Genomic DNA, 12075 nt, shown 5'->3' on the forward strand with positions numbered 1-12075 from the left:
CCCCCCGCGGTCTATCTTCCCCTCGCTTTGGATTCACTTCTCCACCAGTCCTACCTTTCAGAAAGTGGTCGATTTTCTGTTTCTACAATTGTTGCTCCTCTTCTCTTCGATCTCCTGTTGGATTTGTAGGTGTTTGCAATGGTTTGATAAACTATCTAGCTGATCTCCTGCTACCTGATGTCCTCTCAGCCTGCTACTTCTCCGCCATCTTGACTCCTCCCCTCTCAGTTTTAATTTCTAATATGGTTTTTCTTTCTTTTTTTAAAAAAGATTTTATTTATTTATTTGACACACAGAGAAAGAGATCACAAGTAGGCAGAGAGGCAGGCGGGGGGCGGGGAAGCAGGCTCCCTCCTGAGCAGAGAGCCCGATGTGGGACTTGATCCCAGGACTCCGAGATCATGACCCAAGCCAAAGGCAGAGGCTTAACCGACTGAGCCACCCAGGCGCCCTAATATGGTTTTTCTTAGGGTGTAAAGGTAACCAGTATCTTTACCTTTATCTTAAATGAGGCAAGGACCTTAGAACGCTTTAGCTTTGATCACAGCCCTCCCAGATTGCATGCTATTGTCTTGTTTTAGTTCTAGCTGGTTCTTCTCCGTCCTTCTCCACATACAGGTGAAGTAGGCATCATTATTATCTTCACAGTTTGTGTTTGTTTTGATTTGCCTACATATTTACCAATATCTTTGCTTACTATTTATTTTTGTATCTTAGACCTTCAATCTGAGATCATTTTTCTGTATAGAAATATATACTTTAGAATATTCTTTCAGTGAGAATCTTTTGCTAGTAAATTGTCTTTGTCTGAAAATGTCTTTACAATGCCCTTGTTTTAAAAGTTGTTTTTGCTGTGTGTAGAACTCTAGGGTAACAGTTAAATTCTCTTAGGACATTGACAATATTATTCCACTGGCTCCTTTCCACAGTTGTTGAGTCAGTCTAATTGTAATCTGTCATTTTTTCTTTTCTCTCTGGATACTTTTTTAAGAACAGCTTTATTGAAATGTAACTCATGTATAATACAATCTACCCTCTTAAGGTATACAATTCAGCTGGCTTTCAGTATGTTCACAGATACGTGTAACCATGAGAATAGTCAATTTTAGGACATTTTCATCACTTCAAAAACCCCAAACCCTTTATCATTCCCCTATCTTCCTATTCAGCGGTTCCTAAATAACACCTAATCTTTTTTCTGTCTTTAAAGATTTGCCTATTTTTATTTTTTTATTTTTTTTTAAGAATAAATCTTTTATTTATTTTTTTTTAAAGATTTTTATTTATTTATTTGTCAGAAAGAGAGAGAGAGAGAGAGAGTACAGGCAGACAGAGTGGCAGGCAGAGGCAGAGGGAGAAGCAGGCTCCCCACAGAACAAGGAACCCGATGTGGGACTCGATCCCAGGACACTGGGATCATGACCTGAGCCGAAGGCAGCTGCTTAACCAACTGAGCCACCCAGGCGTCCCATAAAGATTTGCTTATTTTTAATCTATTTTCTGTCTCAGAGATTTGTGTATTCTGGACATTTCATATAAATGAAATCATATGTAGTCTTTTATGACTGGCTTTGTAACATAATGTTTTCAAGGTTCGTCCATGTAGCACATATCAGTGCTTCATTTTTTAACCTGTTATATTTTTTCATAGCTTAAAATTTACCACCTGAACTATTTTTTATAATATATATATTTTTAAGATTTTATTTATTTATTTGACAGACAGAGATCACAAGTAGGCAGAGAGGCAGCCAGGGGTGGAGGGAAGCAGGCTCCCTACTGAACAGAGAGCCTGATGCAGGGCTTGATCCCAGGACCCTGGGATCATGTCCCGAGGTGAAGGCAGTCACTTAACCAACTGAGCCACCCACGTGTGCCTGTTCCCAGGGTGGGCCCTAAGCTTTACCATCAGCTACCCAGCTCCTACCTCCTTTTGTAGCTATTAAAGCTATAAATTCAAGATTTATAAGGTTTGGTAGAAATTTTAGGGAGAGATCTTGTTCAGTATTCAGTGTTTCCTTTTAAACTTTGTTTTTGGGAACTGCAGTTTCTTTGCTTTCATGCCAGCTCAGAAGTGTACTTAAACAACTGGTTACATGGTTTAAGAAAACATTGCTGAGTTGGCAAGAAAGGTAGGGTCATTTGGGTTGTCTAATATACATTATTTTTATAAATGGTAATCAGGTGAGAAGGTCAGTAAGTTCTAAGACCAAGGTGATTTGTTGATATAGATATTAAAATATTCTGGCATGTTATTGGGATTAGGATTAGAATGGAAGACTGGATCAGATGCCTAAACCCTGTGTGAATTTTTGGAATTTAGTGAGAGGTTAGTAGTGAATAGATAGGGTGTAGGTTGGTTGGAGGAAGTGAGGTTGGGTGGACTAAGGAAGTCTCTTTGTATACAAGAATGAAAGAGTAGTACCTTGAAGTAGCAAGAGAACGTAAGGATGCTCATCTCTCCTGCTTACCTAACTGTGATACACAGGAATGGATGAATGATGAGTAGCATGTGATTGACTCCTCCTTAACTTTGACATCTCTCTTAACCTCATGTTTTCCTTTTAAGATTATTTATTTATTTATTTTTAAGATTTTATTTATTCATTTGAGAGAGAGAGGCAGAGGAAGAGGAAGAAGGAGAAGCAGACTCCCCACTGAGCTTAGAGCCGATAAGGGGCTCAGTCCCAGGACCCAGAAATCATGACCCGAGACAAAGGCAGATGCCTAACCATCTGAGCCACCTAGGCGCCTCTAAGATTTTTTATTTATTTAATTGAGGGAGAGAGTAGGAAGAGGGGTCCTTCATATTATTTTTATTGATAAACTAACCAAATTGCAGAACAGATGAATTCTGTATTTTAGCATACTTTGTAAAGAGTGAGAAATACTAAAAGCATGCTTTCCCCTTTCTTGTAATAGCTTAATAGACTGAGACTGAGTTCTTTTAGGTAGGAACAGAGCCTTTTATAACCCAAGAATTAGTAACACCATTCATAGCACTTAGAATGTAAACTTCCTAAGAGCAGTCCTTTTTGTCTGTTTTAGTCACTGTGCAATAAATATTTTTTCATGAATGAATGAGTGAATGAATAGAAGATACTCATAAATGTTTGTCAAATCAATTGCAGTATATTTGAATAGTTTTCATGATGTTGCTGAGTTTCTTACTCGGTTTGGCAAGAGGGAAGGGGACTTAGTTTTTTTTCTTTACCCTTTTTCTGTCTCTCTTAAAAATAATTGTTGAAATATGATATATGTAAAGAAAATAGCTTTTCTATCATAAGTGATCAGCTCAATTAATTATCCTAAACTGAATGCATTTGTATAAACATCACCCCGATCAAGAAGTAGGAAACCTAACTTTTAGAAGTGTTACTTCTAATAACATGCCAGACATGCCAGAAGTGTTACTTCTTAAAGTCATTTTCATGTAATTTGGTGGGAGCCTCTTTAGTGACTCAGAAGCAGTGGTTACTATTTGTCAGAAAGGCAATTGTAAAGTCTTAGATGTGTATGATGTGATTAAAATAGAACATCAGATTTACTATAATGCTGGAGCCTAGAGCAAGTGATTGTGTGACACTCATTTTATATCCAACATGACAAATTGTGTTGCTAATGGTTTATATCCTAGGGATGTAAGGTTGTGAGTTTTTTAACTGATAGTTAACTGTATTTTGTGTAGGATATATCAAACTTGGTCATAGTATATGTTCTTCTCTTTTAAAAAAATCCTGTATCTAAATTCATGCTTCTTACAAGTATGTCCAGAACCTGAAACCACTTCTAAGTAGAGGATAGGCAATATAGAATGCTGTACTTTGGACTTTAAAGTTTAGATTCGTGATACAAGTTTGTATAAAGAAAGTCTTTGCTTTCATTGTCTTCTCTAGTTCCAATACATAATTTACTTTTTTGATTTCCTAACATCTAAGGCAAGTGTTGGCAAATTTTTTCTTAAAGTGCCAGGAAGTAAATATTCAGATGTAAGGGCCATACTACCTCTCACAACTACTTACTCCACTGGTGTAGTGTGAAAGCAGCTATAGACAATACATAAGCAACTGAGACAGTGTTCAATAAAACTTTATTTATAATAACCAGTGCTGGACTGGATTTGACCCACAGGTTGTTTACTCATCACTGTGGTAGATTATTTCCTTGTCTGATAAACAGGTGTTCTTAATTTAATGATCTCTAATTTATGGAGGGTTTTTCTTTTATGTTTTATTTTGTAGCTATCATTTTCTTTTCTGAAAGAGAAAAAGTGCTACCCTCTGGTCATAAAGATTTTCTCTTATGTTTTTTTCTAGAACAGGTAGTGGTAAACTTTTCCTGAGAAGGGCCAGATAGTAAATATTTTAGGCTTTGTGGGCCATAGAGTCTGTCACAACTCTGTCACAACTGTTACTCTGTCACAACTACTCAGCTCTGCTGTTGTAGTCAGAAAGCAGCTATAGATAATTCATAAATGAATGCATGTGGCTATGTTCCAGTAAAACTTGATTCACTAAAACATGAACTGTAGTTTGCTGACCCATGGTCTAGAATAAAACCTCAACAAGTGGACCCTCAAAATGAAACGGTACAAAGGAACCAATCATTCAGTAACCTAAGTAACAAATTTGTTGCATGTATGTTATTTGCCAAACAGAGCTAAATGGTTAATTAAATTATGGTATATCCACTCCCTGGAATACTAACATCATTGAAAATGATCATTTGAAGACTAAACAACTTGGGAAAATGCTTTTTTTTTTTAGATTTTTAAAAAAATTTATTTGACAGAGAGAGAGAGATAGAGAGAGAGAGAGCACAAGAAAGCAGAGGGGCAGGCAGTGGGAGAGGGGGAAGCAGGCTCCCTGCCCAGCAGAGAGCCCCATGTGGGGCTCGATCCCAGGACCCTGAGATCATGACCCGAGCCAAAGGCAGAGGCTCAACCCACTGAGCCACCCAGGCGCCCAGGAAAATGCTTTTTAAAAAGCTTTTATTTATCTGACAGAGAGAGAGAGAGAACAAGCAGGGAGGAGGAGCAGAGGGAGAGGAAGACAGATTCCCTGCTGAGCAGGGAGCCTGATGCAGGGCTCTATCCCAGGACCCTGGGATAATGACCTGAGCCAAAGGCAGACACTTGACCAACTGAGCTACCCAGGCATCCCAGGAAAATGCTTTTAAGTGGGGAATCAAGATAAAAGTTTTAAGTTTATGTCATAATAAATATGGACTACTGGAGGGGGGAATACATGAATTTTTGTTAGATTGGAGGATCTTTTTCTGTTTTTCAAGTTGTCTGCAGTGTTTCTATATTCCAAAAGTACCTTAAAATGGTATAATGAGATACCAATGAACACTATTGGCTTTTACCACTATGTTGTAGTATGAAAAATGGAAGCTTTTAGAACTATTGTTCAGCAAAATCCTGAAGCCTTTTTACTTAATCAGTAGAAAATTGACATTTGAGGAAAATGTGTTGCCACTCTGTTCAAGATATATTGTCATTTCTCTTTTTAAATTTTTCATATTTTAACAGTGCCCTTATGTCTGCCATTTGTTATATTTACTTACCAAAAAAGAGAATGGTGAGTATTTTCATTCCAGTTGTATTACATTTACTCTGTAGAATTAGCATTTGTATTGGCCTTTACAAAGTTAACTAGTAGCATTAGTTCTATGTCAAGATTTTGTGGGAATTGTATTTTAGTACTTTTAGAGCATCTGCTTACTGGTTTAACTGAACAGGGTGTTTATATTTTTGATGTGTTTTAAGAAGGTGCTATACGAGCCACATAGTTTGTTTTTATTTTGAACCCCATGTGTTGTACTTTTTTTTACCTTTTCTAGTTAAACCATTTCGGGTGAGAAAATTGCTTGATCTTCAGGCCAAAATGGTGAGTATTAAAAAGCCCTAAAATTGGCCAGTGTACTCTGTGTTACTGGGCTTTGGGGAATATAAAATTGAATGAGTCATGATCTTCAAGGAACTTACTGTCTGGGGAGCTTAGTCAATGGAATAAAAAATCAGAGTAAGATTGGATTCAAGAAGGAATGGTGATGCTTGAGAGAAATTTTAAGGAATTAATATGATTTAACTAGGCCAAGAAGGAAGAGAAGGGCAGAGGGAACAGCATAAATAAAGACACATAGATGGCAAACAGCAAAACTGTTCAGGGAATTGGGTTGCCATGGCTGGAAAACAAGTGTCAGGGAGTAATTAAAAACTTCCTCTATTTAAGTAACATGGCTGGTTGGTTGGTTTGTTTGCTTAAGTTTTTGTGGATATGATCTAGGAAAGCATTCCTTTCTAGACACATAAACTTCAGTATATTCCCTGACTGTTATCTCTTGTCCTTACAGCTATCTTACATTGTTATTTCCACTATACCTGTCAGGTAACAGAAGTCTATGAAGCTTTGAGTATGAAACAGTAGGAAGTTGTAGTGTCTATCCTAACTGTTGGAGCCTGCATGATCTACCTGAAGGCATTCAAATTTAATGAAAAGCACAAACACATGTGCACATTCATGCTTCTCCAGTGCATGTAACATGCTTTCCTGTTAGGACAATTCAACGATCATTCTTGTTTCATAGCTCCCTGTTTTGGTTCTATCAGTGCAATATCTTCTCTAAGTTCTCTGAAGATGTCAGTGATGTTTCTGTCCAAATTGAATTGTATTTCACAGTAATATGAATGGTGAAGAAGTTGTACATTTTTCCATGTGAACAGCAAAGTATTTCAGAGGACTACTGAAAATTCTTAGCATAAATAAGATCTTATCGATTTGTATTAACTGAAACAACAGCATATGTTCAAGTTTAGAAAATGATTTAGTACATGATTGTATAAAAATTTTAAACCCAGACATTGAATGTATGACTTCATTAATAACATTTTATATAGTATATTATTAAATTATCCCATTCTCAATGGCCATTTATAGAGATGCATTTTTAAAAGATTTTAATTCATTTGAGAGAGAGAGAGAGAGCGAGAGCATGAGCAAGGGGGAGGGTCAGAGACAGCGGAAAAGCAGACTACCTGCTGAGCAGGGAGCCTGACGTGGGGTTCCATCCCAGGCCCCTGTGATCATGACCTGAGCCAAAGGCAGACGCTTAACCAACTGAGCCACCCAGGCACCCCTATAAAGGTGCATTTATAATTGTTTTAATTAGCTGAATTTTGGTGAATTTGGTTAAGTCCAACAATATCAAACCAAGAAGGCATAGTGTGCTTACATGTAACCCAACATGTCTAGTGGTTACAGGCATAATCTGCATGTTAGAGCAAATAAATTGAATATGTGAATTTCTGACACCTGCAATGGCATGTATCTCCTCTATACCCATTCATACCCATAATTCCTGATCCATGAATGAAACAAAATACAGAAATTTTCTTTCTGGAGGCAAACATGAATGGTGGGAAGTGGAGCAGGCATGTTGTTATCATACATACACCAGGCTCTGTTGAGACCAGTTTTTGGAACAGAGGTGGGGAGTTAGCCCTCCCCTGAGGGTTGGTAAGAATGGTTTCTAGGATTCTCCTCTCTGCCCAGCATGAGCCTATGTGACTTGGGCTATGATTTTTTCCCCCTATTTCCAGCTTTGTCTCTGCTTCCTCAGAATTCCTTTCTTTAGTTAGTTTGGTCTGTCATAGTAGAGGCCTTCTCAAATGCCTGGCAAACCTTGTTTTTCCATATTTAATAGTAAAGAACTAAAATGGTGATTGGAAGGTTTTGCATGTGAGCAGGACTTTTCATTGTAGGATCTTGATGTTTCACTAGGGAGCCCCATAGATGGCTGTGTCACTTTCCTTGGAGAGGAATTCTCTTATTTCCTGCCTAGGGGTTGTATTAGGCTTCTCTAGAGAAACAGAACCAATAGGATGCATGTATAGATATATAGAAGGGTATTTATTATAAGGAATTGACTTGTATGATCATGAAGCTAGCAAGTCCATAGTCTGTGGGGGGCCAACAGGCTAGAGACCCTGGAGAGCTGATGTTTCAGTTTGAGTCCAAAGGCAGTCTGCTGTAGAACCAGAAAGAGCTGGTGTTACAGATACTCTTTTAAGTAGGCTGCTGGAGAATTCTTTCTTGCTTGTGGGAGGCTGGTCTTTTTGTTCTATAAGGGCTTTCAACTGATTGAATGAGGGCCACCGACATCATGAAGGGCAGTCTACTCAAAGTCCGTCAATTTAAGTGTTAATCTCATGTAAAACACTCTCATAGGTGCACCCCAAATAATGTTTGACTAAATATCTGGGCACTCTGGGACCCAGCCAAGTTGACATATAAAAGTTACCATCATAGGTTATAAACTTGGCTACTAGCCCCATGGGATGTAAGCAGTGAAAGGGGGTAAGGAAGGAATTTGGGGCTGTACTTCTTAGGTTTTCAACCAATCCTGTTTTCTGCCTCTTGTAACTCTGCTACCTCCACTTTTCAGAGGTATCTGGTCCCTCAAATTCTTGAGCCTTTTTGAGAGTTCTCAAACCTGAATCTGCTGCTTTTGAGCCTTTTTCTGTTGCTACTTTAGGTTTTGTTTTCTCTGTTTTGCTAAATTCACTACTCTTTGTCCATTTTCTTTTCATTCTAGGCTCTAAAATCTTTTAGGGATCTTTTCATTTGCTGTTGTGTCTTCTCTTGTTCTCTTTGAATGTGTGCTTTATGCCTTTTTCATTCCTTTAGTTTTCAGTGGGGCTTTCGGAGGACCCAGAGTTAAATCCATATGTTCAATATGCCATGTTTAACTGGAATTCTTTTTAAAAAAGCAGAGAATGTTAACTTTTTAACAACTAAGATATATTCATTTAACTAGACAATAAATGCTAAAGTTCTCTCCTCTACTAAATATTTGCTCTATCAAAAAACATTCCAGGGGCGCCTGGGTGGCTCAGTTGGTTGGGCGACTGCCTTCGGCTCAGGTCATGATCCCGGACTTCCAGGATCGAGTCCCGCATCAGGCTCCCAGCTCTTTGGGGAGTCTGCTTCTCCCTCTGACCTTCTCCTCTTTCATGCTCTCTCTCACTCATTCTCTCTCAAATAAATAAATAAAATCTTTAAAAAAAAAAAAGTTCCAAGTCAAAACAAACACTTATACTAATTGACAATGAGTACAGAGATTGGAAGGTATTTCAGCATAGATAAACTGGATTATTTTGGTTTTGTTATAACAAATTTAATTTCAGGAAGCTGTTATAGGGGCGCCTGGGTGGCTCAGTGAGTTAAAGCCTCTACTTTCGGCTCAGGTCATGATCCCAGAGTCCTGGGATCGAGCCCCACATCGGGCTCTCTGCTCAGCAGGGAGCCTGCTTCCCTCTCTCTCTCTGCCTGCCTGTCTGCCTACTTGTGATCTCTGTCAAATAAATGAATAAAATCTTAAAAAAAGAAGCTGTTATAAAAATAAGAATACTGTATTTCTAAGCCCCATTTCTGCCTTCCTTATTTTGAACAGTATTTGATTCAACAAAATTGTAATATAATAAAAGCAGTTTGGTTATTTTCTTGGAATTCATTTTAGTGGTATGCTTTCTCTGGATAGCCAGATATATCTAACACAGGTATCCAGCAGTAAAGACTTCTGTCATTATAATATTAATGTTTATACTAAGACTTGTTTTAGTTCTATCAAGCTGCTTGACCACTGCAGTTGTTGGATTTCCTAGTTAATTTTCCAGGAACTATGATAATAAGATTTTAATATTTCTTTTGCCCTATTTTCTTGGCTTCCCTTTTTGTCTTCCCACCTTTCTGTCTAAATCAAGAATGAATCAACTTTGAGTCCTGAGTATGCTACCAGTGAATGTAAGCCATGCTAGCAGTATAAGTGGTAGACCTTAGGCATGGACAGAGAAGAAGAGAGAAAATATAAGAAGTAAAGTAAGAGAAAAGGTCATAAAAGAGAAGTCCACAGGCTGGCGAGGGTAGTTTTATGACCATTGATTTAAATGTCTGGTTATTTATACTTTGATTTTCGTTTTTAAAAAAAGATTTTATTTATTCAACAGAGAGAGACACTATGAGAGAGGGAACACAAGCAGGGGGAGTGGGAGAGGGAGAAGCAGGCTTCCCACTGAGTAGGGAGCCTGATGCGGGGCTCGATTCCAGGACCCTGAGATCATGACCTGAGCCAAAGGCAGATACTTAACAACTGAGCCACCCAGGCACCCCTATTCTTTGATTTTCTGTATCATCTTCCTATACCATATCACATAGTAAAATTAGGGCACTTAATCTGTTTACTTTATCATTACTTTTTTTCCTTATGCCATAGGCTTGAAAATTGAAAATTTTCAATTTTCCTATTTCATTTCAGGGAATGCAGCCTCATCTCCAGGCTTTGTTGTCGCTGTATAAGTTCTTTGCTCCTACGTTGATTTCTGTAACTTTGCCTGCAAGGAGGAAGGTAAGGGATTAAGGAGTGGTAAATCATATTGAGATTGAAATGTGTTATTTTTTATTAAGTCAATTTGCAGATTTGAACTGAAATGTTTACAGCATACTGTTTTAAGATCTAGTATTGCAGGGATGCCTGGGTGTCTCATTCGGTTAAGTATCTGCCTTTGGCTCAGGTCATAATCCCAGAGTCCTGGGATCGAGTCCCATGCTTGGCAGGGAGCCTGCTTCTCCCTCTGCCTGCCACTCCCCTGCTTGTGTTCTTTTCTATCTCTCTGACAAATAAATAAATAAAATCTTAAAAAAAAAGATTTAGTATTGCAGCACTGTTTCTGGAAAGTTTTTTTAGGGATTGGAACTTTGTTTTGATTCTATTTGATGTATTTAATAGATTCTTGATCAGAAAAAATCCTAAATGAATTTGCATGGCTGCAAAATGTTTCATAATTAATATGCTTTCAGTTAATGAAGAGTTTGGGATTTTATATTGCTTTGGGTTATGGGTACCTACTCATGTACTTTAATCCAATTTTTTATAGATCTATTTTAAGAATTCAGAGAATTTGTGGAAAGCAGCTCTATTTGCTGTGAGGCAAAGGAATCAGGGACCCCCTCCTGAACCTCTAAAATTGATGTTAGGTCCAGGTCAAGTCCGTCCTGTAAAAAGGGTAAGTATTTAATAGCCCAGATGATTTGTGCACGTTCTTTTCTTAAATCCAAACAATAAACATTCAGATGTTTGAAGAGATTATAGATATTTAAATACATTTCAACTGCCCAGGATTCTATGCAAACCACATTCAGACCTCATTAATTGAACAATCTCAACAATTGCTTTCACATTTAGTTTGTAGTCTGTTTAGTCTATTGATAGATTGTTTTATTGTCTTTCTTCTTTAGAAATGGAATTCTTACTCAGTTATACCAGTGCTAAATTCTAGTAGCTGCATTAAAGAATGTGGGAAAAAAGAGAGGACTCTTTCTGATTATCTCAGTAGCAATGAATCGTTTCCACTAGAACAGCTTAAAAGCTTCCCTCAGCTCTTACAGAACATCCACTGCTTAGAGGTATGGGACTGGACCATGTGCTTATCTGCATTTTTCATCTGATTTTCATACCCTTTATTTTTGTTATATATTTGCTTTCTGATGATTTCCTTGTTGCTATAACCTACTTTTCATATACTTACAGTTGACTTATCTCTTTGCAGCTGCCTTCTCAGATGGGTGCAGTGTTGAACAACTCTCTGTTACTTCACTATCTTAACTGTGTGAAAGATGAGTCTATATTACTGAGGCTTTATCACTGGTTGAGTCAAACATTACAAGAAGGTAAAAATTGTTACTTAAAAACATTAGGTGAATGAGGAAGGAACAAAATAGTTCACATCTTTTATAAGGGTAACAAATTCTAAATAGGAGGAGGCTTTATATGCTGTAACTATTTCTCTGATAATCATATATTTAGAGCTGCTATCCTTTCCTTGTAATTTTAGGAGACAATAAGAAAGGAGGTGTGTTGTTAAGGAAACATTGCTGGATGGCCACCTAAACTCACTGTGTGTCTCCATTTTGATGACCATCACAATCCAAAGCCTCTTCATCTATATATGTCTAGGAACTTACTGTTCAGGCCCCAGAATCATCAGACTAGTGCTAAACACACTCAGAGAAGACT

General features: G+C 37.8%; 1 protein-coding gene across 2 annotated transcripts in view; it reads left to right on the forward strand.

Annotated features, from left to right (window-relative positions):
• LOC111159185 (centromere protein I) overlaps window positions 1–12075 on the forward strand; it is a 75158-nt gene that overhangs the window by 18666 nt on the left and 44417 nt on the right. For both annotated transcript variants that reach the window (XM_022521628.1, XM_022521629.1), the window contains exons 5-10: window positions 5534–5582; window positions 5845–5891; window positions 10318–10407; window positions 10937–11065; window positions 11298–11465; window positions 11609–11729. In XM_022521628.1, the coding sequence (XP_022377336.1) occupies window positions 5534–5582; window positions 5845–5891; window positions 10318–10407; window positions 10937–11065; window positions 11298–11465; window positions 11609–11729 (604 nt within the window). The remainder of the gene's footprint in view (window positions 1–5533; window positions 5583–5844; window positions 5892–10317; window positions 10408–10936; window positions 11066–11297; window positions 11466–11608; window positions 11730–12075) is intronic.

Source organism: Enhydra lutris, unplaced genomic scaffold (assembly GCF_002288905.1).
Source record: "Enhydra lutris kenyoni isolate GAN:26980312 unplaced genomic scaffold, ASM228890v2 scaffoldscaffold67, whole genome shotgun sequence".
In the NCBI taxonomy this organism is placed as follows: Eukaryota; Metazoa; Chordata; class Mammalia; order Carnivora; family Mustelidae; genus Enhydra; species Enhydra lutris.